Source organism: Pseudomicrostroma glucosiphilum, assembly GCF_003144135.1.
Source record: "Pseudomicrostroma glucosiphilum strain MCA 4718 unplaced genomic scaffold BCV69scaffold_3, whole genome shotgun sequence".
NCBI lineage: Eukaryota > Fungi > Basidiomycota > Exobasidiomycetes > Microstromatales > Microstromataceae > Microstroma > Microstroma glucosiphilum.
Genome location: NW_020289915.1, coordinates 115095 through 141653, shown reverse-complemented (window position 1 = coordinate 141653; position 26559 = coordinate 115095). Strand labels below are relative to the sequence as shown.

The 26559-nt window shown below is 56.1% G+C and overlaps 11 protein-coding genes across 11 annotated transcripts; 5 read left to right on the top strand and 6 right to left on the bottom strand.

Moving 5' to 3' along the window:
- Positions 1–93: 93 nt before the first annotated feature.
- On the top strand, positions 94–1926 carry BCV69DRAFT_256759 (amino acid transporter). Its single transcript, XM_025490610.1, has 5 exons — positions 94–233; positions 314–894; positions 970–1602; positions 1672–1704; positions 1786–1926. The coding sequence occupies exons 2-5, from the start codon at positions 316–318 to the stop codon at positions 1879–1881; spliced, it is 1341 nt and encodes a 446-aa protein (XP_025349293.1). The 5' UTR covers positions 94–233; positions 314–315; the 3' UTR covers positions 1882–1926.
- Positions 1927–2033: 107 nt separating this feature from the next.
- On the bottom strand, positions 2034–2674 carry BCV69DRAFT_246563 (putative tyrosine phosphatase family protein; the record flags this gene model as incomplete). The annotated part of the gene is made up of 3 exons (XM_025490215.1): positions 2034–2072; positions 2151–2430; positions 2529–2674. The coding sequence occupies 3 exons, from the start codon at positions 2672–2674 to the stop codon at positions 2034–2036; spliced, it is 465 nt and encodes a 154-aa protein (XP_025349292.1).
- A 132-nt stretch (positions 2675–2806) lies between these two features.
- BCV69DRAFT_281135 (Sec1-like protein) lies at positions 2807–5971 on the top strand. Its single transcript, XM_025491867.1, has 2 exons — positions 2807–3356; positions 3712–5971. The coding sequence occupies exons 1-2, from the start codon at positions 2969–2971 to the stop codon at positions 5640–5642; spliced, it is 2319 nt and encodes a 772-aa protein (XP_025349291.1). The 5' UTR covers positions 2807–2968; the 3' UTR covers positions 5643–5971.
- Positions 5972–6393: 422 nt separating this feature from the next.
- Positions 6394–7965, bottom strand: BCV69DRAFT_133761 (hypothetical protein). The gene has a single exon (XM_025489248.1). The coding sequence runs from the start codon at positions 7869–7871 to the stop codon at positions 6504–6506; it is 1368 nt and encodes a 455-aa protein (XP_025349290.1). The 5' UTR covers positions 7872–7965; the 3' UTR covers positions 6394–6503.
- Positions 7966–10194: 2229 nt separating this feature from the next.
- On the top strand, positions 10195–11608 carry BCV69DRAFT_133659 (hypothetical protein). The gene has a single exon (XM_025489247.1). The coding sequence runs from the start codon at positions 10492–10494 to the stop codon at positions 11269–11271; it is 780 nt and encodes a 259-aa protein (XP_025349289.1). The 5' UTR covers positions 10195–10491; the 3' UTR covers positions 11272–11608.
- A 999-nt stretch (positions 11609–12607) lies between these two features.
- On the top strand, positions 12608–13485 carry BCV69DRAFT_133567 (hypothetical protein). The gene has a single exon (XM_025489246.1). The coding sequence runs from the start codon at positions 12775–12777 to the stop codon at positions 13219–13221; it is 447 nt and encodes a 148-aa protein (XP_025349288.1). The 5' UTR covers positions 12608–12774; the 3' UTR covers positions 13222–13485.
- A 16-nt stretch (positions 13486–13501) lies between these two features.
- Positions 13502–15324, bottom strand: BCV69DRAFT_281128 (Oxysterol-binding protein). The gene is made up of 2 exons (XM_025491866.1): positions 14173–15324; positions 13502–14059 (listed from the first exon to the last, which is right to left on the bottom strand). The coding sequence occupies exons 1-2, from the start codon at positions 15153–15155 to the stop codon at positions 13804–13806; spliced, it is 1239 nt and encodes a 412-aa protein (XP_025349287.1). The 5' UTR covers positions 15156–15324; the 3' UTR covers positions 13502–13803.
- Positions 15325–16360: 1036 nt separating this feature from the next.
- On the bottom strand, positions 16361–20148 carry BCV69DRAFT_133534 (hypothetical protein). Its single transcript, XM_025489244.1, has 2 exons — positions 19433–20148; positions 16361–18793 (listed from the first exon to the last, which is right to left on the bottom strand). The coding sequence occupies exons 1-2, from the start codon at positions 19988–19990 to the stop codon at positions 16427–16429; spliced, it is 2925 nt and encodes a 974-aa protein (XP_025349286.1). The 5' UTR covers positions 19991–20148; the 3' UTR covers positions 16361–16426.
- A 1760-nt stretch (positions 20149–21908) lies between these two features.
- Positions 21909–23527, bottom strand: BCV69DRAFT_133462 (hypothetical protein). Its single transcript, XM_025489242.1, has one exon. The coding sequence runs from the start codon at positions 23195–23197 to the stop codon at positions 22031–22033; it is 1167 nt and encodes a 388-aa protein (XP_025349285.1). The 5' UTR covers positions 23198–23527; the 3' UTR covers positions 21909–22030.
- BCV69DRAFT_133477 (hypothetical protein) lies at positions 23330–24921 on the bottom strand. Its single transcript, XM_025489243.1, has 2 exons — positions 23580–24921; positions 23330–23483 (listed from the first exon to the last, which is right to left on the bottom strand). Exons 1-2 carry the CDS (start codon positions 24615–24617, stop codon positions 23463–23465), a joined length of 1059 nt encoding a protein of 352 aa, XP_025349284.1. The 5' UTR covers positions 24618–24921; the 3' UTR covers positions 23330–23462.
- On the top strand, positions 24642–25161 carry BCV69DRAFT_281123 (hypothetical protein). Its single transcript, XM_025491865.1, has one exon. It carries the CDS (start codon positions 24666–24668, stop codon positions 24879–24881), a length of 216 nt encoding a protein of 71 aa, XP_025349283.1. The 5' UTR covers positions 24642–24665; the 3' UTR covers positions 24882–25161.
- The last annotated feature ends 1398 nt before the right edge of the window (positions 25162–26559 follow it).

The following is a 26559-nucleotide window of genomic DNA, read 5'->3' as shown; positions in this document are numbered from 1 at the left end:
CGCCGACAAGGAGAAACACTCCATCAACCTCACCTCCTATCAGCCACCCCGTACCAATGGCACGCACATTGTTCAGGGAGGAGAAGCAGGCGTGTACGAAGGCAAAGAGGCGCAGCAACTCCAGTCGCTTGGATACCGGCCAGAAGAGAATCTAGTGAGGAATAGAGGACTGTTCACACTCCTTTTTCAGGCATTGGCGATTGCTGCTATTCCTTATGGGTTTGGTGCACCCAGTGAGTAGACGTTGGGCGTGAACAGAGACTACCGCAAGGAAGAGAGACTAAGGGACTGATTCCCACACCCCTTGTCATAGTCATGAGCGCCATTGTCGGTGGTGGTCAGCTCCCCCTCTGGCTAGGATGGGTCGTCTGCTTAGTCCTTCAAGAATTCATCGGTCTCTCTCTCGCCGAGCTTTCCTCTGCCTTCCCCACCTCCGCCGGTTCCCACTACGCGACGTACCGTCTAGCGCCTCAGGGAAGTAGACGTTTCGCCGCCTATCTCACCGGCTGGGTCGTCCTAGTGGGGAATCTCACCATCACGCTCAGTGTGACATTTGGATTCGCCTCACTACTCGCTGCTTGCATTACCATTGCCAAACCAGAATTCGCAGCAACCAATTGGCAGCTCCTACTCATCTTTTACGCAATCCTCGTAGCGACCTTTGCCATTTGTCTATTGGGGAATCGCTTCTTGCCGTTTGTAGACTCCTTTTGCGCAGGGTATACATTGCTGGTCATTTTCCTCGTGCTCATCGTGTTGCCTTCCACGGCAGATGAGAGACACTCGGCTAGTTATACACTGGGACACTTCGATAGCACCCTTTCGGGATGGGGAGGCTTTGGCTTCGCCATTGGACTTCTTCCCTCTGCTTACTGCTTCTCTGCGCTTGGCATGGTGAGTGTAGGAAGGTCATGCATTGTTGGACCTGCTCTATTGACACGTTTCCATCTCCTCGCGTCTGCCTACCAGATCACCTCCATGTCCGAAGAGGTATCTAGCCCAGAGACGAGCGTCCCTTGGGCGCTTAGTCTGGCCGTCCCCGTAGGACTTGTAGCAGGCCTATTCTTCATCATCCCAATCTGTGCCACCCTGCCTCCCCTTGCAGACATCGTAGAAGCAGGCGCTAGCAGCGGTCAAGCTCTGCCTTACATCTTTGCAACGGTCACCGGCTCTCCGGGAGGTGGTGTGGGCCTCACTGTCCTCGTCCTCATCTTGACCCTCTTCTGCTGTATATCCATCACCACAGCCGCTTCAAGAATGTTCTGGTCTTTTGCTCGAGACCACGGCATCCCCTTTGGCGACTTTTTTTCGGTCATCGATGCCAAATTTGGAGTGCCGAGGAACGCCCTGGTGCTGTTGACGGTGGTGCAGATGCTCCTTGGGTTGATCTACCTGGGATCGACTTCGGCCTTCAATGCCTTTGTTGCGACGGGAGTCATTGCGCTCGCCGTCAGCTATGCCATTCCCATTGCGATGAGCGCAATATCTGATCGCAGAAGGACAGTGAATGCTGCATCGTGGCATCTTCCGCCTATGCTTGGGTGGTTTGCAAATTTCATTGCCTTACTGTGGGTCGCCTTTCAAGCTGTTCTCTTCAGCATGGTGAGTTGAAGTGGCTCTCGTTGCGCGACGACTTTGAGGCTGAGTCGCATTCATTGCTTCCTGTCGCAGCCTACCGTGCTACCAACTTCCGAGACGGCCATGGTGAGTATTGTCGTGGGGAATGGGTGACCAAGCAAAGCAGAGCTCACGCTCTGGCTCTGTTCCGTTCCGATCGCCATGCAGAATTATGCCTCCGTCGTCTTGGTAGGCTTGATGACTCTGTCGTTGGTGTGGTACGCTCTCGGCGGCAGGAAGCAGTTCGTCGTCCCGACCGCTTGAGCTGTGTGAGCGTGATACTTGTAGAGGAGTCTGCGTGGATCAATGTTACCGTCTCGTCCGCTTTGTCCTTTGTCTGCCTGAAGCATGCTTGAGTCGCATGGGAGCCTTTGGTCCGGCGGAGAGAGATGATTCCGTGGAACAGCCTGTAGGAATCATTCGAATACTAGATCGATGTCGAAGAGCTCGATGAACTGGGCAAGACAGGGGCAAGTGAGGCGTTGAGACTCGACTGAACACGACTCGATGACCCCCTGCTGCCTTGCACTCACCTGCTCGTTCATCACTCGGACCTTGGGTCCCGCAAAGCGCCTGTACTCCTCGAGGATGGAGCTGAGACACCACATCTGCAACTTGCGCAAACACCCAATGACTGTTCCCGTCCTGTGTCTTCCCTGGTTACACATGACAATGGCAGGATACGTGGCAGGCTGCACGAGGAGGTTGAGAGCCTGCAGGACTACTTCTTCTGTGATGGGTTCCCAGGCTGAGGTGGAGTGGAGGTGACCGAGGTGGTAGAGGGAAATGGAGTTCTGATTGCAGAACGTCAAGCTGATACCAGATTCAAGAGAGCATAGGGTAGGACGATCGAATGTCAGCTCGGCTCATCGCAGCGGGTTACGCTGCCAAGTGTCCATCTGTCCACTTACAGCTCTGGGCTGGGCTCCTCTGGTGCGAGCCAGACAAGACTGTTGAGTCCTAGCATCTCCAGGAAGGGGAAATTGATCGAGTCTGGGGATCCTGAGCGGTACAGATCCTCCTCGACCATGCCAAAGTTGTTGGGTGGGACGAGCATGGCGGCTTGCGTTGAGGTGATGGTGCTGGAGATGGTAGCAGAGTCGTGAGGGTCAAGGATCAGGCAGCGACGGAAAGGCGGCGACGCGCCTGGAGTGCGGGAACATCTGCTCCTCCTCGCATTGCACATCTCAGTATCCTTCCCTCTCACTCGTCTAGACAACCTACTGATGCGAGGATCATGAGCATACCTTCTTCACACACTACAGTACTGGTAACATAGCGCAGCAAGCCTTCCACTGCTGCTTCAGCCGGCACTACGGCGGACCATAGACACGCAGCAGCAGCAGCAGACATGGCAGCTTCTTCCTCTGCCAAGGCCCCTGGGGTTGCAGGTCACGGCGTTGATGAGCCTCTCACAGAGGTCGAGGTCTCCGGTCCCGTCAACCTTACAGTGGCACATCTGTCGGCGCTCTCATCCCGCCTCTTCTTGTCCCACCTATCCTCCATCCCATACTCGAAGACGCTCATCCTCGACCCAACCTTGGCAGGACCTCTAGGCCTCGTTGTGGACACCAGCAGTCTCAAGAATGTAGGTGTGGAGAGGATGTTCTGGATGGAGCAAAAGGACGGCGAATTCGAAGATGCAGAAGAGGAGAAGAAGGGAAAGGCCGTCAATGCACCTACAAAGGCAGTTGTGTACGTCTGCAGGCCAGAGGAGAAGTGGATCAAGGTCATCAAAGGTGAGTCGGCAGCCCTAGGTCCCGTCTCGGTTCTCTACGCCCCATTCTACTGCCATACTGGACCAAATTAGCCCGTACCCTTCCGCAAACGCTCCACGAGGAAACGGGTCAGTCAGCGTCCAAAGATCAAAGAACAGCGGGGATGGCTCTCTCGAGCTCGTCTCCGCTTCCGATTGCATCCTAGCCCATCCGCCTCCAAAGGCAGCTCTGTCTCCGACTATGCTCAGTCATGACGTTGAGCTTGGACGGCCTAGCTCAAGAACGGAAGACATCTCTCCCAGTCGCACGTTACGTCATCTCAATCTTCTGCGGCTACATACTGACACTCTTCTCTACATTGCTTCCCTGCCCGAAGCTCACATCCGCAGCGACGAGCACAAGTCACCGTCCTCTCCAACGCACACATATCATGCACTTCTGACTCCACACCGGACCGAGCTCTCGCTTCTGTCGCTCTCCCCAGTGTTGCCCAAGCTAGACCTGTACGACTTCGGTATTGAGTTTGTACCTCTCGAGCCCGACCTCCTGAGCTTGGAGGAGGAAGGAGCGGCATGGAAGGACCTCTATATCACCGGCGATCAGACCGTCCTGCATCGCAGCGCGATGGCTCTCATGACCTGTCAGATGCTCTGGGGCTGCTTCCCAAAGATCACCGGCAAGGGCAACTACTCGAAGCGACTGGCAGACCTGCTCATGCGGCAGCGGAGGGAGCATCTAGCTGGAGATCCGACGAATGCGAGTCTGACGACTTTGAGCACAGTGATAGACGGTCTGGTCATCGTTGAGAGGGGCATGGACATGGCTACGCCCATGTGTAGTCAGCTCACGTACATGGGACTGCTGGATGAGGTCATTGGTGTCAAGAGCGCTCATGTCGAAGTCGATCCTGCTCTCCTCAACACGTCCTCGACACCTCAAGGTCCGTCTTCAACCAGCACCTCCACCACAGGCATAGTCACCCCTTCCGCCTCCCGCCCGCTCAAAAAGCACCGCCTCGACCCCACGACCGATGTCCTCTACTCTCAAATCCGAGACCTCAACTTTTCCACCGTGGGCTCCGTCCTACACTCCTTTGCGAAGCGGCTCTCAACTTCGTATCAGGATCGGCACTCGGCAAAGACCGTGAGCGAGATGCGGGCCTTTGTGGGCAAGCTGGGTGGGCTGCAGAGTGAGCACACAGCTCTTCGCCTGCACACTGCTCTGACCGAGCAGCTGATGGGAGAGGCGAACTCGGATACGTTCAACCGCTCCTTGGAGATCCAGCAGAACATCGTTGCGGGCGTGAATCTCAATGCGCAGTTGACGGCCATTGAGGATCTCATCATTATGGAGGCGCCAGTGACCGTCGTCCTCAGGCTCCTTTGCTTGCTGAGCACCATTTCGGGCGGCATCAAGCCCAAGAACCTCGACTCGCTGAAGAGGGACATCTGCCAGACCTATGGGTACGAGCACCTCACTACGCTCCTCAACTTGGAGCGTGCCGGCGTCCTGACAAAGATCCGCCCACCATCAGCAGTGAGCGCAGCCGCTGCCCCCTCGACCGCTGCAAGGTTCACCGGCTCTCTCTCCGGCGGCGTCGGCAATGCAGGCGTAGGCGCGGGTGGTGTGCCGGCGTTCGAGCGGGTGCGCCAGCCACTACGTCTGATCAACGACGAAGTTTCCGAATCGGACCCGACGGATGTGGCGTACGTGTACTCGGGGTATGCTCCACTGAGTACACGAGTCGTGCAGGCCGTAGGGCAGAAAGAGGCCCTTGTCGGTACGCTCCAAAGCGCTAACAGCTCTGCGGCTGCAAAGAGCGGTGCGGGGGGACGAGGAGAGACACGCAGTAAACCCCGTGCGCACCCCCTCGTGGGATGGAAGGGATTCGAAGACGTCCTCGCAGCCATACCGGGCGAGACGTTTGATTTTGCCCAACCTCCCAACCTCATCCGCACCTCTTCCAAAGCTCCTCCTCCCCCCGCTCCCACTCCCGCTCCCGCAGCACATGCACAAGCAGGCGGTCCCGACATGGCTCCCACCCCCAACCCGAACCCCAATCCCAACCCCAGCGCCGTGGAAGACCCCTCTCCGCGCCCAGGCACCTCAAGCGATCCCAACCTCCCCTGGTCTACCGATCCGGACCGCCCTCGCACAACCGTGGTCTTCTACCTCGGAGGAATCACCTATGCCGAGATTGCCGCATTGCGATTCATGAGTTCACGCAGTCGGAATAGGAGGTGGTTGATTTGTACTACGGGAATTGTTAGTGCGGGGAGGATATTGGAGAGTGCGAGGGGCAAGTAGTTGACGTGGTAGGAGAGGAGGAGAGGAGAAGGGGGGAGCGGACTAATAGGCATTCAGAGTAGAGATATGGGAAGGTGGGTATATACCAAATCTTATAAGTATGGCGACGACGACTGAAATATATATAGCTACAACAAGACTTTGCCCTTTTTCTTTTTATTCGACGACTGTTGACTGTCTGTATCTTTCCTCCACTACGGGCGGGGAATAGGGGGCGCTCTATCCCTCCTTCCCTCCTTCCATCATTTCCTATGGTATGGCTGACCAGCAGCCACACACGCTGTACTCTGAACACCCTCTCCTAAAGGCATCTTAACCCATGTCCACCCTCCCTCTACCATCTGCCATCTAAATTACAAAGAGAAAAAGGAATAGAAACAAAAGGAAGGCTCTGAAGGGAAACCCCGATGTATCGATCGATTGACCAGCAATCGAGCCTCATGCTCCGTGCACCGTGCACCGTGCACCGTGTACCTATCAAGATTACACATCGGGGAGTGAAGGGGAGGATTTTTCCCACGGTGAGATCCTCGCTCACGCCACTCGCCGCCACTTGCCAATTGTCACTTGCCACTTGCCAGATGCCAGATGCCGCCATGCCTTGGTTTGAGCTGACTACACGTGGCTTGCCACGCGACATACATCTCACGTAGAAGATGGGAGACGGGAGCTTATTTACGATTCACTGGACTGGAGAGTATTGAGGGTGACGTGCGTGCGGTGTTTCAGGTAATCGCGGAGAGATCCAGTCGCATTGCCACCAGAGAATGGTAATTCTCGAAGCGAAGCGAGGCAGCGTAGCGTCACTTCCAGCGTCATCCACGCCCTCGCCATCGCCATCGCCATCGACATCGACGTCCTCTAGCAAGGTCTCGCAGCGATCCTCGCAACCCCCCTTCCCCTCGGCCAGTGGTGCGAGGCCGAAGGTCCGTCCTCTGAGAGCAATAAGCTCTGCCCAGACTTGAATATTGAAGCGGGTGCAGGGCGTGGTGTAGCACTTGTAGGTGAAACTACTGCCGCCTTTGTCGACGTCGTCGTGGGCTCCTCATCAATAGCAGCAATAGGCCCTCCACCATGTGCCTTCTTCTCCGCCTTGAGCGCCAGTAGCGCTGCCTCCAATTTGGCGAATGGCGCTTTTGCACCTGCACTCGGGTCGAGGGTGGTACTGGGACTGTCGCACATGAGTGTCTCTGCATCCTCACCCTTTGCCAAAGCGGCTGTGACGAGTGTGCTGTAAGAGCCAGGTAGAGAAGGGTCGACGGGCGTGTCGAGATCCATAGCGTCGTCATCGTCGTCGTTGGTTGAATCAGACGAGCGACGCGAGGAGGAAGGGGTACTTGAGAGGGACGGGCAGCTGGAGGCTGAAGAGCGACGCGAGGATGGAGGTGGGGTGATGGTGCCCTTGTTGTCTGGGATGAGAGCAAGAGTGGCTTTTGCAGGTGCTTCCGAAGACTGTGTGCTCAGGATCGAAGTCGCAGAAGAGGACGACACTGATGTTGTGGATGCTGATGACTTTGGCGTATCGTTACCCGAGGAGGAGGAGGAAGAAGAAGAAGAAGTCGACGAGAGGGCTGCTGGTCTTTCCTCGATGGCACTCTCGCTTGCCCTCCTCTTCTCAGCAGTCGTGACCTTCTTGCTAGCTGCCTTTTGAGGTGCAGGCTCGTCATTCTTCCTTGGCGGAGCGGCCTCTTTGCCATCAAAGGCGTCTTGGTCCCAGATGTCCATGTAGGAGTAGCCTTCGGGTCCACCCCTGTACTTGCCCACGACGTGATCATCCTTGCCTCCGTAGAGGGAAACCTCTCTGTATTCGAACTTGCCGCACCACCAGAGTCCACCCTCTTCCCAACCAATGTCTTCGGTCTTGACTGGGACGTAGAGGGTAGTCTTGGAGGTGAAGTCTTGCCAGGGCAGGGATTGGGAGCGACTGTGCCTGGCATCTGGTGGAGTGAGGGTGATCGAGGGGATGACGAATCCTCCTCGCACCACAGGCTCAGCAGAGGAGCATGAGCCACGTCGGGACAGGGGCGATGCGGGGCTTGAGGAAGCGGGTGAGGAGAAGCTACTTCTGCCTGCCATTCGAGACGAGTAGGTAGAGGGATGGTAGCCCTCGATACGGGAGATGCCTTCGCTGCCTGAAGTGCTGGCTGGCGTTGCGGGTGTAAGTGGGGCCAGGCGTGGTCGGTTGGAGGAAGAGGAGGAGGAGGAGGAGGAGGCGGAAGCAGTAGCCATGGCGGGGATGTGACACAAGGGATGGCCTTCTAGGTGAGAATCGTATGTGAGAGAGCGAGGGCGAGTATTGGACTGTCGAGGATGATCTAGATGAGGTCTGTATCAGGGACTAGGTGATTGGTAGATATCTAGGTAGAAAAGGGAAAAGGTGGGAGGAGGTGGAGCAAGTGCTTGAATGAATGAATGAATGCGATGTTCCTGGCGTGGCTGCCAGTCTCCCCTGTGCGACGTCCGTCTGCGTGAATCTTTGACTTTCGTCTTACGATCGGTGGATGTGTGTGCGATGACAAAGTGTGGCCCATTGGCTGGGGACGACGTCGTGTGGCCCGGGTTGCTGCCTCTGCTGATACTAGTGTGATGCTGAGCTGATAGTCCACGGGCCCTTTTTCCTCGCAGCTGGTCGGGACTTGAATTCCTCTTGGGTCGCAAGCGAGGTGGCGGAGATGCGAAGCGACGCAGTGGAATTGGGCTCTGAAAGCAGCACCCTGCCAACGACGGACGACGAACGACAAGACCTCGGAGGGAGTCTGCAGATGCGGGCGAACTATGGCCCTCGCTCCCTCAAGTCTCGCCGGCGCAGCAGACACCGAGACAGCGGCACCCACACCGAAAAAGTCAGTGGCGCAGGGAAACCCTTCCTTGGCTCACCGCCGGCAGTTCCGCCCGCGCGACGTCTTTCACGGCTGGGCCACGCACGCAGGACATGACGTCGTGACGCGCACGCGCACATTGGCTCACATCCCGAACATCCCCCCCAAGTCTCACCTGCACTTCCGCCTTACCAACCAAACGCGGCCCGGGATGTAGTCTAGCGGGCATATGCTTCTGGGATGACTAGAGAAATTTCGCAAAGTGCCACACCGTCACTCAGCACATTGAGCTGACCAATTGAGCCTCACTAAGCTCACAATGCAGATAGATTGAACTGGACAGCTGCTTGCGTACATGGCGCCAGCTCAGGAACTTCGGGATGCTTTAGACTTGTTGCCTTCCATGGCTCGCCGTCTTGCCTTGGAGTAACAATGTCTTCATCACCAGTCGGCGAGGGATTTGCACACGTCCACTGCACATGCACTCTATGTCATATGCTTCTCAGGACCCTTATCGAAGAACGGCAGTCTTTCACACACGTGGCGATCACCACTAGGGTCTTTCCCTGCCTGAAGTGGGGGGTTTAAGCAAATCACTGTCCGACCACGCGGGAGTGGAGAGAGCAATGTCTGAACTTGTGAAAGGGTCACTAGAAGATCCCGCCCGATCGATAGCACTCCAGCAAGCGAGGCGAGGCGAGGCGACGGCCAAGGAGGAGTCTTCGGACCTCCTTCCGACCTCTTATCTGAAAGGAGGGGCCCCAGAATCCAGCAATCCATGCCGAGCTCCAGCAAGCCAGAGAGGAAAGAGGAAGGTGAGCTTCCACGCTCCTCTTGCCATTCTATGCGCCTTCCAGACGATTTTCAGCAGTAAAACCCCGCTTATCGACCCGACCCGAGGTGTGTTTTTCGATCCGATCCACGCGCTCCCTCCCCCCTTCCTTATCCACTTCCCGAGCTGCTGCCGAGCTCGATCGTCGTCTACAAGTACAAGTGTCACTCTTTGCTCCCATCACACTCCATGTGACAGAGGGAAAACGACGTCAGTGGCTCGTCTGATTGACACTCTGCAGCCGCCTGCATAAATTGATTGGCTGACCTCGGGGAGGAAAGGACCTCTCGACTCGTGTGTGTGGAGGGTCACATTGATTCCATTCGATCCGAATCGAATCGTAGCTTGCCTCCTCCTTTCCCACGATGAGACTTCTGAAAGGTCAATGGCAGCGTGAAATCCATTTTACAACATAGGAGGAGAATCTGCTTCCGCTAGCCAGGAAGTGAAAGAGATGAGGCGGGCTATCGCACCTCCCCTCTGAGTAGCAGTAGCAGCAGCAGCAACGGCGGCGCGTCCGCTTGCAATCACCGTCGTTGTTCTTTGCTCCTCTACGAGTCCCAGAAGGTGGCCTTCCCGGTTATCGTCTGGTTGTAGAAGCATTGGGAATCCCAAGAGATTGCTGTGTGTACCAACATCGTAGCAGACGATGTGCACCACCGCCTCCACAGTTGCCTACGCATTTGGCCAATGTGAACACGTTTGAGCAATTGCTCTTGCGCATGATCAGCTCCAATGCCGAAGATTCTCGAGGACCTTCCTGGTGAGGAGAGCAACAAATACTGCCTCACCTCTCGAACTACGTCGTACATCCACCAAGAGCAAAGTGTTTTCACCTTCGATGATTCCGACGGCGGAGGAGGGAGGAAGGAAGCGGAGGCAGTCGGGCGCCTTTCTTGATGTCTGCACTTGCTCAAGAGCACCATGTCGAAAAGGCAGGAGGCCGAATGTTGTCTCCTTGCCTCCAGCCTGCCTCACAATGATAGGAAGGTGAAAGCTTATAATCTGCACAACGGAGGGTGCTGATAGATCAGATTCGTCTTCTCCTTAGCAGTGCTCCACTACGCTCTATCATCTATCTACCTGCCGAGTCTCCTGCGGAGCGCTTCACCAGTGTCCTTGTTGCCTATAGCAGAGCTGGTCTTTGCCCTTCCTAGTCCCCCTTCTCCGGCCATAGAAGACGTTCACTTTATCCACCATGCGTCTCAAATGGTCATTGTTCATCCTGGGCCTGCTGGGCCAAGGGGCAATCGCGAGCCCGGTGCCAATGTACGAAGAGGCCCTCCAGCGTCGAGACCCTTTCAACGCCTACACCTCGCGAGCCAAGCAAAGCAGAAACAAGGAAGAGGTGAGCCGTCGAGGAACCCACGGTACTACTTCCCGCGGCGAGATGCCATACCTCCCTCAGAGCTTGCTGAGCCGTCGAGACGGTGAGACTACCAACGATGAAGCCCTCGACGGGTATGAGCGAAGCTTGTGGTCTCAATTCGGCAAGGTCTCCGCAAATGAACGCGCTCGATCTTCCACACAGGCTTACCGACGTTCGCTCGAAGACGAATACGAAGATGAACGCTCTTCGATCGACGACGTTGCCGCCTTTGGGGAGCGCTCTCTGCCCGAGGGGTCCGAGGTCAATGATTCCACTCTACCTGGTCCTTCCCGCTTCGCTTCTCCTCAAGGGCAGTCCCAGTCCACTTCTCTCGAGAAGCGAGTCGACTTTTGGCAGCCCCCAGCTTCGCAACGTACCAAACAGCTGAGGGCAGGTGGTCTCTTCCTCGGTCTAGGCACCCTGGCAGGGTTGATGACTTGGGCTATCCTACGACGGAAGCATCGTCAGGCTGAAAAGAAGAAGAAGGAGGAAGCTGCAGCAGCTGCAGCCAAGGCACATCCTCCTACTTCTACCACACCACCACCTACTTCTGAAAGTGGGACTACACCTAGTGTTGGGAAACCAGTGAAGCCAGGGCACCATCGCTGATTTCGAAAGGGGAAGTGGGATAGGAATGTTCGCCTCGATCGCTGCGTCGAGTAGACGGCGACCGCGCGTGTGTGTATGCGTGTGTGTTGCCTTTGCCAATGCCTTTCTAGTCCTCAACAAGACGTGCGAAATATACATATCTACATACATACATACATTGCTCCTGCACAGCGCTAACCTGTGCTCCGCTGCTGAAGACTTGAGGTGTTCGTTCGGGAAACGTGTAGTGGCGACTGGTTCGCTAGCAATGCCTACCTGTTCAAGACTGCAGCAGAAGTCCAATGCAATTGCTGCTGCTGCCTAGACTAGCAAGCGCACCTGTTCCCACCCCCACCCCGGGGCTGTGCATTTGATAGCAAAGGGCAATTCCCGGCTGACCGGATCCCCAAATCAGCCGACGGATGTATCTCCGTGCTTGCTTCTTGCTTGAGGATTGCTGATTGGCTAGCGATAGGGATATAAGATGCGATGCGATCGGCGAAGCATCGAGGCCACTCGACACGTTGACAATCATCCGCTCTGCTTGCTTCTGGACTGGTCTCCAGAGACACAACGCCACCTTCTCAACGGAGCACGAGCACGTACCAGAGCTGGTCTCTACTATACCTACGGCCAGAGAGTGAGACTTTTGAGCTGCTTCCCAGAGATAGACGCTGCATCTCCCACCGCACACCATGCACATCCGGCTCTGTCTCCTCTTCGGTATCCTCGCCATCGCCCAAGGCATATCAGCCGCACCTACAGGCGCTTTCGATGTCAACTTTGCCCAAAGCAGAAGTGAGCCAGCCACAGATCACCGTCCACCCATTCAAGATCCCTCTTTCGCCCCTTACCCTTCGCCCCACCTCCTCCTACCCCGTGGCCGCATCGGGGACAAGATCCGTGGGAGCTATCAAGTGGCCTCTATGTTTCTTCCTCGCATCACGGGTAGATTCTCTAGGAAGGACGCCGTGGGTGTTATGAAGCACGTGGGGAAGAAAGCCGGTAAGGCGGGCAAGGGAGTGGTTAGCTATGCGGCGGGAAAGGTGATTAGGACGATGGGTGGGAGGAGATACGCGAGAGTGAGGAGGAGGAGCAGCGTTGCTGAGGGAGAGGGGGAGGGGGGTGAGGGCAGGGAGAGGCTCGGCCCAGCAGAACTGCTGTGATCAGCTCTTGCAAATACCACACGATGCCCTGTGATGTGATGCTAGCATGCCCTGCTGCTCGTAACCAATTTCTGTGTACTGCGTGGTACGATGCTTGCAGGCCAAGTCTAGGCTGCTTGCTTTGCACCAAGACGCACGCACCGCACCCGCACCCGCACCTCCACAAGACTGAGGAGCCACTCCCGCTTGGACATTGCAGACCCTGCTTCCTGAGTAGACTAGTCTACTTTGCTGATCCTGCCCCTTTCCGCTCGCTCCCTTACTTAGTCTAGCACTTAGCAAGGCTGTTTCCATTCACCTCATCTTCTACCTTTCTCCCCCTCCTCACTCACTCACCCAGGAAGATCCAGACCCAGTCATGCCAGACAACGGCAACGGCAAGGGTAAAGGCAAAGGCAAGGACAAGGAATCAAGAATGGACGGACTGGACTCGGATAACCCTTGTGTGAGTAGCAGTCACAGTCACCTTCCCTCTTCTTGCCTCTGCCTCTTCCCCCCTCTTCTCTTTCTCTTACCTCCCCCTTCCTTCCCTCTCTCCACCTCCCCCTTCCCCCCCTCTCCTTCCCTTGTGACCTTCAACCAAAAGCACCCCCGCGCCTGTGCCCTACAAAGCTGTATGCAGCGCACCTGGGACCAAGACAAGTGCAGCGCAGAGCTCCGTGCTCTGTACCTCTGTTGCTCACGTCTATACCAGACAAAGGGCACAACGGGACCGAAGGGAGAGAGGACAGAGGTGGATGCTTGTCCTTTACCCGAGGTGTTGAGGGGGAAATTGAGAGGGTTGGGGGAGGAGGCGAATTTTTGATCGTTGGTTGGGAGTGAGGGAGGGCAGGAGAGAGGGAGGGAGGGGGACCGAGCGAGGGAGCGAGGGAAAGTAACTCGGGGATTGGTTCAATATAGGTAGGGAGCTCTTTAGCACAATCGAAGTCGATCAGCAGAGACATCTCGTGTGCTGCAGCTCATGACGCCCAAACTCCCAGACAGAGGAGAAAGAAGGACCCGCCCAAACTACCCAGGCACAGGGAGGTTTGCCAGGCCGCACTGAGAGCGGCAACAGAAATAGAAGAAAAGAAAGAGATGTGGACCGCCTATTCCATTTGTGTATCATGGAGGGAAATAAGACGGGGATGGGACCGGGACGAGACGAGACGAGACTGGACTGGAAACCCACGTACGTACGTACAACTTGCTACCCTTCCTCTTCCTCCTCCTCCTCCTCCTTGTGCTCCCCGCTACTCGCTGACCGCACCTCTACGGCTCGGCTCTGCTTCCCGTCTCACCTTCCGCACGGCGAGTGAGCCTGCTCCCTTCTTTCCTACCTCTCTTCCTCAAACCCAACCCCTCCCTTCCTTCCCTCCTCTGATCCTCCTCCTCCTGCTGCTCCCGCTCAACTATTCTTCTTAAACCACTCAACCGCCTCGGCCGGCTTGAAGACTTCTTCCTCGTACGCTTCAAAGTTGGGTACAAACTTGGTTCCACCCCTTCCATCACTCTTTTCAATAAAGAATCTCGGCTTCCAAACACTACCCTTTTCTTCGCGCTCCTTGACGCGCTTGCGTTGGGCGTCTTCAATGGCGGATTTGGCATCGGTGGCCTTGTCGAGGTTCTTCTCCTTGATGCCTTCTGTCACGCCGGCCCATAGTCTACGCGGGATGAGGTGAGGTGGGGAGGGAAAGAAGAGGGGGGGAAGAGAGGGTCAGAGACGTTAAAATGGAGTGCTCGGTTGCTCTGCCTCTCCCACTCTAATGCTACTCACCTCCTCGACTCAAACTCCTCCTGCTCGCTCTCCGGTCGCACAACCTTTTCGACGGTCTTTGCCTTTTTAGCATCAAAGAGGACCCTCACTTCTCCCGTCTTGTGATTCTTGTAATCCATCTCCTCGCTCCACTTGCCCGAAATGTCACCTGCATGCTTGCCCTTGGCAGTGACTTTTCCACCAATGGCATTGTACGTTCCGGTAAAGTAACCCTTTGTCTTGAACTCTACATCGGCGTGGATATCCTGTGCTTCATTCTCCAACTTGGCGTGGTCTCCCAATTCCAGAACCATTCGACCGAACATGATTCCACGAGCATACATGTTAGGCATGCTCACACGGTATTCTCCATCTTCGGGTCGATTGAGGAGGATCAACCGGTTCTCACCACCCATGAGCGTTGCTGCCGAGTTTCCCAGGAACTTGCTCTTGGGCCGCAGTTCACCATAGATGATCAGACCCTCTGCGGGGCAAATGTAATAGTATGCGCTCACAGGAGGATGGTGAGAGACTTGCTCAGCGATATAAACTGCTTCTGACCCATTTGCATACTTGTAAGAACACTTGAAGAATTCTCCCAAGACGGGATTGTAGGGCTTCTTTACTCCCTTTGGTTTAATGTGCCAACCTGAAAGGTAGTACCGAGCAATGGCCAAGAACCGCTCTTGAGGATCATCGTGCTTCCCCACTCCAAAGATGAGGTCTGGGTGGCTCATAAAGTCGGTAATTCTCTCCAGCATACTACGAGGTTCAAGACAAAAGGTGGGCAGTGTGACCTTACTGAGGTCCATTCCAATTCTCAATTGACCCACGAGACTCAGGAGGATGTTACCGCTCTCCTCGTCGAGCTCTTCAGTGTCGTCGGCAGAGGCACCCTGAGGTGGACCTTCTTCTTTGCTGGGCTCCTTGGCGTGGTGACCACCGCCACCGACGGCTGATTTGGCTCCGGTGACGGCGCTACCCATGTGATCGAGGAGACCCATTGTGGCAAAGGCAGGTGGGTGGGATTGGAGGTGTGCGGGGGTGGAAAGTAAGATGGGCGCGATAAGGCGTGGCGCGGTAAAGGGGGAGTACGAGGTGGTGTTGGTGGTGGTGGCGATGACACGAGGTAGAGGCTCTAGGCTCTAATCAGGGTGAGTGGCGATGCGGTGCGATGATGGCAGTAGGATGAGTTGATGGGTACCAATCGGTGCGATGGGGCGGTGTTGAAATGTGCGCCTTTGGCCTTGGCTTTGGCTGCAAAGGGTGTGAGTGAGTGAGTGAGTGAGTGTGTGTGCGTGTGTGCGAGGTGTGGAGTGAGCGAGGGGCAGGCGGGCAGGCGGGCAAGCGGGCAGCAGCGCGACTTGAGGCAGCCAGCCAGCCACCCACCCGCCCAGCCACCCTCTGCGCGGCACGCCGTCCCCTTGCTCGTCCTGCCACCCAACGCCCCGCCCTGACGTCAAAATCCATCAACCCGTCCATGCGGGCAGGCGGAACAGCAATCCCAAACGTCCAAGCGGAGCGCAGCGGGGGGAGGAGGAGGAGGAGGAGGAGGAGGCACAGGATAGACTAGACTAGACTAGACTGACGCTCGAGTTACAGGCATGAAGAGGTTTCAATTCAAATCAGAGGCTCACAAAGTAGGATTGACAAATTCGAAAACAGACACAGAGACGGAGACGCAGTCGGAAACGGAGACGAGGAGTCGCTTGAAAGTCTATAAAGTCGAGAAGAAATGGTGATGATGATGATGATGATGGTGTGAGATGATGGTGATGGCGATTCTTGATGGGTGATGATGATGATGATGATGATGATGATGATGATGATGAGAATGAAAGAAAACAAACCAAAAAGGCAATATGGACAGTGTCAATCTACAGTGGCGGCGAGGGGGCGGAACAAGGAAGAAGCCATTCGAGTGTGGATGACCACGCCACAACAGAGAGGCTCTCCGTCCGTCCAAGACGCCTCGTCCTTCCACTCGTACAGCAACTCGCCCCCAAACCTCCCCCCTGGCTTGGCTTATGCTGGTGGACCAAATCTTGAAATGAAAGATTGCTGTGATGGGAAAAAGAATCGTTGCCGAGGAAGAAGTCCTTCTCTCCCTTTTGGCTTTTGGCGTGAACTGGAAAATGTATGAACAAATAGGAAATTGAAGTTGTGCTTGTGTGGGATGACCAGCGGGAAGCTCGCCACTTGGGAGCGCTGGCCGTCTGCTCGTCTATCGATCTTGCTGCCTGCTTGCTTGCCCTACTTGACATCTCCTTTCGACCTACACGAAGAAGTGAGTGTAGATGCGACTGCTAGGCGCCACCTCCATCTCCTCCATCTTGAAAGAGTTCAGCTCCTCCTTGATCCTCTGCGCCAGCAGTGGCGTCAGTCTATTGCACGTCGCCAGCTCTCCCCGCCGGTCATAAACATGGGCAGGCCAGGTAGAGTGGTAGATGTGTTCCTCGGTAAAGCAGATCCTCTTCTTCTGCATCGAAGGACGGTGGCTGGGCGCGGGAAGCGCCCCCGTGGTGGGGTTCGTCATCATTGTCAATGTTGGCATCGAGGAATTGGAATGGTGACCGAATGCTGGAACACTAGGAGGTTGAGGCGAGTGAGCTGGACGATCATCTTCGCCGCTGCTCGCTGGGCGACGTTGAGCCTCTGCATTCGGCGAAGGCGAGCGAGCAACGCCATCCATGCGGTCAACGCCTTCCGAAGTAGTGGACAGAGCAGAGAGCATGGGAGCACCCGGCGCTGGCGCAGCCTGGGGTGCATCGTACGAGCTTGCCCGTACACGAGTCCAGGGTCGATCGAATGCGCCAGACACAGGTCCATCGCCACCGCTTCCATTCCCAGCAAAGCGGCTTAGCTGTGAAGAAGAGGCACTCTTCTTCAAGATACCCTTGGGAGCTTTGACCAGTGCTGCACTCGCTCTCGATCGCTCGATGCCCTCGCCCCAATGACGTAGACTGTCCGTCTCGAATTCGTCGCCAGATTCTTCCCCTCCGTGACCACTGCCAGCAGCTGGCATGTGGGGAGGCAGCAGGTCCTGATCGTTGTCGAGATAGGCGCTTTCGGCCCCTACCCCTCGGCTGATGGAGTCCTGTGGGAAGTGAGAACTCATGCTGGGCGCCGATATGCTGGTAGGATAGACGTCTTGAGGCGGTGCGGCGATAGCATCGGAACCAGTACCTGCCTTTGGCTCCGTAGCAGGAATGGTCTCGAGCCCAGTAGGAGCTGCGCTGGCATGAAGATCCACAGATGAGCCACCGACCCTCAGCCGGTTCCTCCATGTCCTCTTGCTCTTCAGCCTCTCCTTCTCCTTTTCGATCATCTTCTGCCTACTCTCGACCACATCGTCCGTGGTCTTGCCCTGTGTGGCACCGAGAACAGTCCTGCTCTTTGCGGCAGCAGCAGCTTCGGCAGCGCGAGCCTCGGCTTCCTGCCTTTCGCGTGCGGCTTTTTCTTCAGCCTCGGCTTGCTGTCGCATCTGGATCTGATGCTGTCGTACGTAGTGCGCAGCAGGCGTCATGCTGCCATCGCCGACATTAGGGTCCAGCTCGACTGTAGCGTGCGAGACCGAAGCGGCCGCCGGATCGGACTTGCCGTTACCACTGGCACTCCTGCTCATTCCTGCAGAGGCCTTGGGGTTCGCAGAGATGGTAGCAGCAGAAGCTGACGGTGTGAGGGTACCAAAATCGTCAGTTTGCAGACCATCTCGTCCGCCCTCCTTGTCCTTGTTGAACATGTTCGTCAGGCCCATGAGGCTGTGTCGACGAGCCATCTTTCCAAGATTCCCGACCTTGCGAAGCATGACGGAAGCGCTGGACACCGTCGACGAGATGGAGATGTTGTCCGTCGAGGAGTTGAACTTGCGGTTGAAGAGGCTTCGCTTGCCACTGCCATCGGTCGAGGTAGCAGCTCCAGCAGAGTTGGACACCGGTGGCCTTGGTCCACGTCGAGAGCTGATTGATGCTGCAGACGAGGCGGCAGCACCGAATTCGGAGCGAGTGGGCGACGGTGGTCTGGCGATAGTGGATGACGTCGAAGGGCCACTGACCATTCGTGCGCTGGACATGGACGTGGGCATCTCTCGGCCGCTGGGCGCAGCAGAAGGACGCGAGCCGACAGAGGCGTTGTTGGCTTGCTGCTGCTGCAGCTCATTGACAGCACTGAGACTCAGAGCCTTGCGTAGCTTGCCACTGAAGCCCTTTTTCTTCTCGGTGGTAGGTGTAGGAGTAGCGCGGCCATTGATCAGGCTCTCGTCGCGATCACTACCTCCGTAGCTGGCGTTTGTCTCGTTGTCATCCTCACGTTCAGGCACGGGCTGTCTGGACAGCGGCGATGGCTTCTTGTATGCCGATGCCGGAGTTGGTGTCGATCGACCACCTACGGTAGAAGCCTTGTCGCTGACAGCTGCGCTGGAGTAGACTGACGAGTTCTGCGACGAAGTGGAATCTTGCCGAGAGTGAGGTAGAGAGCTATCTGAGCCATTTGGTCCTGTCCCAAGGCCAGAGGAAGTGGATCGAGTGCTCTCCGATCGAGACGCTGGTGCTGCAATGCGAGAACCGTTCTCCGTAGCACCGACTGGAGCAGATTGGTCTCGACGACTTGAAGACGACTCGTGAGAGTCTGTGCTGGGTGTTCGCTTGCGGAGCGAGGCAGGAGGCAAAAGCTGTGCTTGAGAAGCTTGTCCTCCCGAAGGTGACGATGTACCAGCGCTTGACCCTTGAGGAGTCTGCTGTCGTCTGTAGGGGTGGAATGCGGGATTACCTAGCACTTGGCCTTGCCCAGACAGGGGAGGAGCCATAGCACCTGGGGGAAGTGCACCCCTACCGCCTGCAGCGGCGGGTCCCGCCACTGCGGAGGAATAGGAAGCGCCAGGATGTCCAGCCTGAAAGGAGTCATTGTACCCGAGCGCCTGTGTAGGACGCTGAGGACCTGAAGGCACTCTTTGCCGAGCCGCTGAGCCGTCCAAGCTGGCATCGCCGACTGCTGCCGAAAGCTGCTGCATCTGAGCGTGTTGCTGATACTGAGCGGCTTGAGCAGCTAGCATCTGCTGATATTGTGCCCAGGCATACTGATTCGGCATCGTAGGAGGAGCAAAAGCCATGTTGTACGCTGGCTGGAAACCAGGAGCATTGTGGCCGTAATGAGGCTGTCCCTGTGGAGCACCAAAGGGATTCTGAGGTCTGCGTTGACTCTGAGGAGCACCTGTGTATCCTTGCTGGGGCATTTGTGCAAAGCCCTGCCCATTCCATCCCGGTTGAGGCTGCCGTTGTGGTGCTTGTTGTTGATGCTGCTGCTGCTCATGCTGAGCAAAGTACTGCTGTTGACCTTGATAGGGTCTAGGCTGAGGAGAGAAATTGGGATGCTGCTGATGCTGGTGGTGATGGTGATAGTGGGGGTGGGCAGAAGGGCTCGGGACAGGCTGAGGGGGATTTCTCTGCTGCTGAGGAATGGGGGGTGAAGATGCAGCTGCAGCGTAGGTACTTGGTCTTGGGGAAGGTGTCCGTGAGGTAGCGCTGGGCGATGAAGCGGCGGCAAGGTTTCTGCTTGAAGCCGATGGTGGCAGGTTGGAGAAGTAGGAGCCAGATGGGCCACCAGCACCACTACCTGCGAGGACACTGGAGCCGCCTGCTCCTGGTGTACTACCGCTGGAGGGTCGTCCCGAGGAAGGTCGAGGGGACGACAATGCGGGCCGCTGTTGTGAGCTGGGCGATGACAATGTGGTTATGCTGGGAGAAGACCGGGAGCCTTGTTGGTGCTGTTGTTGCTGATGCTCATCAAAGAGGGGTGAGCTCGGTGGTGGAGACCACTGCAGAGCGAGTGAAGCAGCCGCCATCTGGACTGGACCCAGCCCTGGAAGAAGGGTGGATCAGAGGTGACCCAGTCCTGGAGAGGCGAGGAGATGGAAGCAGCCCTCGACCCTTGATGCTGTCCACTTCTTCGTGGAAAGGGTAGCGAGGGAGCGAGGGAGGGAAGGAGTGTGTGTGCGTGTGCGTGGGTGGGGTGCCTAGCCACTCGCTTGTCTGCCTGCTGGCTCGACTGTGTGTGTGAGGGGGGGTGGTTGGAGAGGGAACGTGTGTGTGTGAGGAGGAGGATGGAGAGAAGAAAAGGTGCGAGGTTGGGGTAGCAAGGTGAGATGTGTCTGTGGGTAGATGAGGGGTGGGTGGCCAGGGGTGGTGGTGGTGGTGGGTGGGTGGGTGTGTCCTTGTCCCTGCAGCGAGGGGCGGGGCGGGGCGGGGCGTGCCTTGGCTTGCCTTGGTTGGGTTGGGTTGCTTTGCTTTGCCTTGGCTGTCTGCCTGGGTGATTTACTTTGTTGCAGTCCAGTGCAAAGGGGGGGAATCGCTCGGATCGGGTCGGGGCAAAGGCGACTTTGGGTGAAAGTGACACAATGGCACCCAGGACGCAGTGGCTCGCAGGAAGTCTCCACTTTTTTTCTTACCACGGCCAGCTCATCCAGGCGGCACACGACGTTGGCAAGGGAGATGATCAAGGATGGTGATGCTGTTGGGAACGATGATGCCGATGTGCTGGTGCCAAGGACAAGACTGGCGTGGATGAGAAGACGATTGATTGCAACCACTTGCCATCCCACACTCACACGGCCCCTCGGATCCCTCCCTGGCCCGGCCCCTCTGGCCCTGGTGCTCCTCCTGATTCTTATGGAACCCACCTACGAATTCCAGCTTCCCCTCGCCTCGCCTCGCCTCGCCTCGACCGGGCTGGAGCCTTGTCCGTCTGTCTGTCCTCTGCCGCGCCTGTCTGTCTGCGCCGCCTCTCGCTTGGCGATTCCCCCTCCTCGGCCTGCCTGCCGCGCCCCGCTGCTGCCTGCGCTTCCGCCGGACCGAAGATCGGCACGGCCGGGCGGGTCAAGGTCTGCCTTCTGCCTGCCGAAATCCTCCGCCACGCTCCGCCCCGCCCCGCCGAGCCGAGCCGAATCTCTCCCAGTGGTTTCCATTGCAACGAGGAGCTGCCAATCAAGCTTCTTTTCTCGCACCGCGTGGCAACTAGGACACAGCCTCAGACGGTCGTGATTAGATTGGATGGATCAATGGAGTCAGATTATCTTCTCAACGCGCTGTGGGAACCAGCGTACAAGTCTGAGGGGCGCTGGATTAGGAGGATCAAGCCCTGTGTCGTACCTTGTAGCGAGAGGGAGTCGTTCCTCACCTCACCTTTTCGAGGTCGCCCCCTGCCTACTGCGCCTCTCTCGACAGGGCCTCCCGCGCATCCTTCATCAGCTCGATACAGTCGTTGAAGCACTTCCTTTCTATTTGAAGTAATTTGTGATTCTTGTCGAGAACGCCTCTTCCCTCGAACAGGCTGTTAATGATTCTCTCAGGATCTTGCAGGTCACTCTCTTCCCACTGCCGTGTCGTCAGCTCTGCTAACAAGGCCTTGTATGTGGGTTTGGGCTTGTCACTCTTCTTGGATTTGATTTCTCCCGTGGACTTGAGAGAGGTCCCGACCTTGAGCTTCTCCAATCGTTTGGTGACGGAGGTGGTGTCGGATTCGCTGTCAGAGTCGGTGTCGGATCCGGTGTCGGATCCGATATCGTTCTCGGTGAAGGGCTCTGCGAGTTTTTCATTGACCTTGCGTCCTGCCTCGTGTATAGTCTGGCGCAGCTTCACCATGAGTTTCTTCCATACAGGACTCGCTTTGCCGGCGCAGTAGTCCAGCAAAACCTGACAGATGGAAGCATTTACTGCGATTATAGTCAGTGGAGAGTTGCGGGAAGCGACTGCCGCGGCTACCTACGTCATCCCAATAATTGGCTTTGTTCCAATTTGTTGACTTGTGGACTGTCAGTGCCTGCTCCAGATGCTTCTCTGCATTCTCCGACAGCCCCAGGCCGTGAGCCCTCTGCGGCAAGGGTGGATCAGCGAAGGGTAAAAGGGAAAGAATGTAAGTCAAGACGTGGCCTGGCGACCACGCGGCGCTCTACACTCACTTGCCAGACGTGCAGATACAACGAGCTCTCCAGGTCATCGATGTAACGATGGCTGTAGACATACGAGTCTCGTAGCGCCTCTTGGAGTGTCCGAAGTTGGTCCTGAATGGGCGCAAGCACGGCCTGGAGGAGTTCACTACCCGTTTTGCTGCGAGCGACCTGAAGCCCCTGACGTGATCCTTCGACTGCCTTGTCGACCGCTTTCTCCCAGTCCTTTATTGCCTGTGTGGCAGCGGCACAGCTGGAAGGCAAGAAGATCGGATTCGCGGAGCGTGTATCATCTCTGGCTCTTGCAATTGTTGCAGTTGCCTCCCACTGGTGGTGATGTCCACGTCGTTCGAAATCTAATCTCACGTTTCCAAAGTCCACGATGAGAAGAATGTTATCAGTGCCGCGAAGAAGGCGGATGTTGCCCTCATTCAGGTCCCGGTAGTGAAATCCTCCTTCTGCGAGTGCAAGAAGCTGTTCCGCAAGCTGCTGGTGGATGTACACAAGGTCGTGTGGCTTGATGTCGAGGGGAATGAGGATCCCAATACAATGCTTGGTTACAAGGACACAGAGAGAACGGGCAGGCCACGTGAGCGCAGAGTCTGTCGTGACGTCCGAAGTGGTGTGCCAAAAGCCAGCCGGCAGCAGCGCTGTGCCAATCGGATGAGGGGCATTTGGCAAGTTCACGCGCTTCTTCTTCATCTTGCGTAATATCATCAACTCATGCTTTGTCAGATGGGGGGCTACCCACGAGGCTTTGACCATTGTCACCTTTCCTTGATATTTCTTGTCTCGCTTGTCTTGATCAGCCCACACTGCAGTACGGGTCCTGAAAGGGCCAGGGCGTGCGTGTAGCTCGTCCAATTTTTTCTCAATCTTAACGATGCTTTCTTCAGCCTCGCTGTCGGCCTCAATGATGATCTCCTTTTGGGCCGCAATATTCCAGTGACCACACAAGAGGTGGGCATATCTCTCGTCGGTGAAGAAGTGCAAAAGCTTGATGATTTCAATCTGATCGTCTGGCTCCTGAGTGTTGAAATCTCTAGAACAGCCATATTGACTGGCATTGACATACCATAGCCGCACGACGCTCCCACACCACGTCATGAAGTGAACATGAGAGGTGATCGGACGGTACTGACAGAACTTGCGCTCACGTTGTGGTCAAAGAGACGGAGTAGGGATCAGCGCGAACGATTCACACCTGAGCACCCTGACCCTTGGAGACTTACGGAATAATGCAGAATCCGTTGGACAGTGTCGTCTAACCAGTCAAGGTAGTCTTTCGCCTTGACTTCCACAAAAGAGGCGGCTCCTGACCAGAAGGAACGGTCGTCGCCGCGCCGAGAACCTGACAATGACACTAGTATGTCTATTTTGTTGAGCTCTTTGTCTTCTGATCGGGGCTGTTATAGCGTGTGAAATTATTGTCTGTGTCCGCGTGGATTGGACTGGACTAGAGTGCCACACTAATGCTCTCTTGACTCACGTTGGAAATCTGCCGATCACCCTGGAAGACGAATGTGCCATACCCCGATTTTCCCGCGCTGTTGCCGAGCCTTATGCGCACAAGCTTGGCCAGAAGGCAGACGGATCTGGCGATCTCTGTTTCATTGTGCTCATTCGCCTGGGCAACTTCGCTGATGTGGTGGAAGATTTCGCACGCTTGCTCGTCGGCTGCGAGCTCCTTCGCCTGCTCATGGATCTTGTCACTTGTCTTCATCTCGTAGAACTCCGGGTAGAAGCGTTCTTTAGCATCGTCTTTGATGTCTGCTTCTGTCGGAGCTACACCGTCAAAGTATTTTCTTCGAAAGAAGGTAGAGAATTCAGTGGGTAGAGCGGACTGGAATACAGGCGATTGGCTTGATGTCGTCGCCGTGGCACGTATGCGCTCTTCCATAGCGGCCTTCGACAAACCAAAAAGAGCATCGGGAACAAGCGTCGTCTTTGCCGCTCTGGTCTTGGGGGGTCGCACATCCGCAGGTCGAAAGCTGAAGGTAAAGGGTTGGGAAGCACTCTGTTCACGAGCTCTTGCACGAGTGAGTGGCTCCGCCTGCATCTGTGCAGAAGAGGCGGCAGGTAGAGATCGAGCACTACAAGGAGGTGCTGTGTGTGAAACGCAGTAAGTACGAGGGGTTGGAGCATCCGTGTGGTGGTAAGGACGAGGGCGGCAGGCGACAGAGCCAGACAGCAATGCAAGGCGCTTCAGTGCTCCGCGCCCTGCCTCTTTCCGACACCCTTCTCGACCACCCTTATCGCGAGTCAGACTGAGCAAGATCACAGAGTGACTGGCTCCATACGAAAACGAAGCCGGAGTGCCCGATCCACCTGACAGGAAGGAGAGGGGGAAGGAGCGGTGCACGTTGATCCCTTGCAAAACGGAGACAAGGACGAGGGCGAGGATGAGGAAGGACGGTAATGAGCAGAGTCTATAACGAAGGAGCACTGAGCGAGTGGAAGAGCAAAATCGCTTGGCAGAGCAGACGAAGAAACGGGGAACAGAATCGCTTACGACTGCCGCTACCATTACAGCTGCTGCTATCCCTCCCGCTGCTCCTGCTGGCGCGCGCGCTTAATGCCTGCTTGCCTCGCTGTCCTCCTTGTCCACTTTCTTTGCTTGATTGCTTGCAGCTTGAGTTTTCTTCGAAGCTACTTCAACAAAGCTTACCATTACACGTACCATTCCCAACTTTCAACATCATGCATGTTCCTACCTACTTTCCCCATCCCCTTCTTTCTATCTACATCCCCTTTCTCCTTGCAGAGTGCCGTACTTCGTAGCGAGCGGTAGTCATTCTTCATCTTGTCTAGATCGATCGAACATGGCCTTCCACTCTTCCTTCATCAGTCTAATGCATTCGTTGAAGCAATCTCTCTCGATCTCAAGCAGCTCATGATTCTCATCCAGGGTGCCTTTCCCTTCGAAAAGACTATTGATGATTCTCTCCGGATCTTGCAGCTCACTTTCGTCCCATTGCCTTGTCATCAGCTCCTTTTCAACGTCGGCTAGGGAGACTTTCCTCTCGAAATCATACGATAGATATGCGGTAAGTTTCTTACGAGCGTCGCGTATAGTGTTGCGCAAGGCTCTCATGAGCTCGATGAATTCCGGATCCGCTGTGGAGCACTCGACCCTCAGAGCCTCAACAGGGGGGATGCAGTCCCGGAGCGAAGAGCGTGAGTGAGTGAAATGCAGGAAAGGCCATTGTTCAGGTGACCTACATTGTTCCAAGGGCTATCAAAGTCCCACAACAGAGCCGAATTGGTGAGCAACGTCTTCTCCAGCATGACTAGCTTCTTACGACCCCTATGCTGCACATGCCCACGATAGGGCGCCGTCTGCAACAAGGTCATGGGAGTGAGTGTGAGCAGAGTGTGAGGGCAGACGCACGTGTAGGACTGCACACGTAGTCAGGAGACAGGCTTCACTCACGTTCCAGAGAAGCAGGAATAGGCTACTTTGCAAGTCATCGATGTACCGATGACTATAGACGTTCGAGGTCTTTAGCGCCTCATGGAGTGCACGGAGACGCTCTCGAATGGGTCCAGCTTTGACCCGAAGGGAATCGTTGTCCACGTTGCTTTCGGTCTGAATGGGATTGTTGCCCATGTTGCTCAGAGCCATTTTGGACTTCTCGACTGCGACCTCGACCAGGAAGAGCCAATAGTTTACCGCATCTTCGGCAACGCCACAGCAGGTAGGCGCAAACATTGTGCCAGCTGCACGTATGTCGTCTCTAGCTCTGTCGATAGTCGCTGTTGTGTCGGGCTTCCCTGGCTGTCGACCTCGTTCTGAACTCTTGCTGACGTCTGCATAGTCTATGAGAAGAAGAGTGTTACAGCTGCCGCGCAGGAGGCGAACATTGCCGTCGTTGATGTCGCGATAATGAAAACCACCTTCTGCAAGTTGCAGAAGCTGCTCCACAAGCTGCAGGTGAGTCTGCACCACACCACCCGGGCGGGCTGATGGTCCGATGTGAGACCCAAGACGCTGCTTGGTCAGCAAGACACTAGCAGTCCGAGCAGCAATACCGAATGCAACGTCCGGCGTCGCTAGCTCCGAAGTCGTCTTCTGGAACTCAATGGGTGATTTCGCTAGACCGATCGGTATCGGGGCATTGGGCAACTTCAACTTCTCTTGCATGTCGCGTAGAATCGCTAACTCGCGCCACACCACACCTGGGTCTAGCCACGAAGCCTTGACCACCAGCACTTTTTCCTCGCTCCCATCGGCTTCATCAGCGAAGACTGCAGAACCCGATCTGAATGGCCCTGGGCGCCGCTTGAGTGGTTGGAGCTGCCTCTCGACTTTGACAGCGTCAGGGTGCGCCACACCATCGGCCTCAATGTCGAAGTCGCGTTGGGCGCCAAGATCCCAGTGACCATTCAGTAGCATTGAATGATCCTCCAAAGTAAGGAGAATCAAAATCTTGACAATATCTATCTGGTCATAGGGAGCTCGAGTGTCG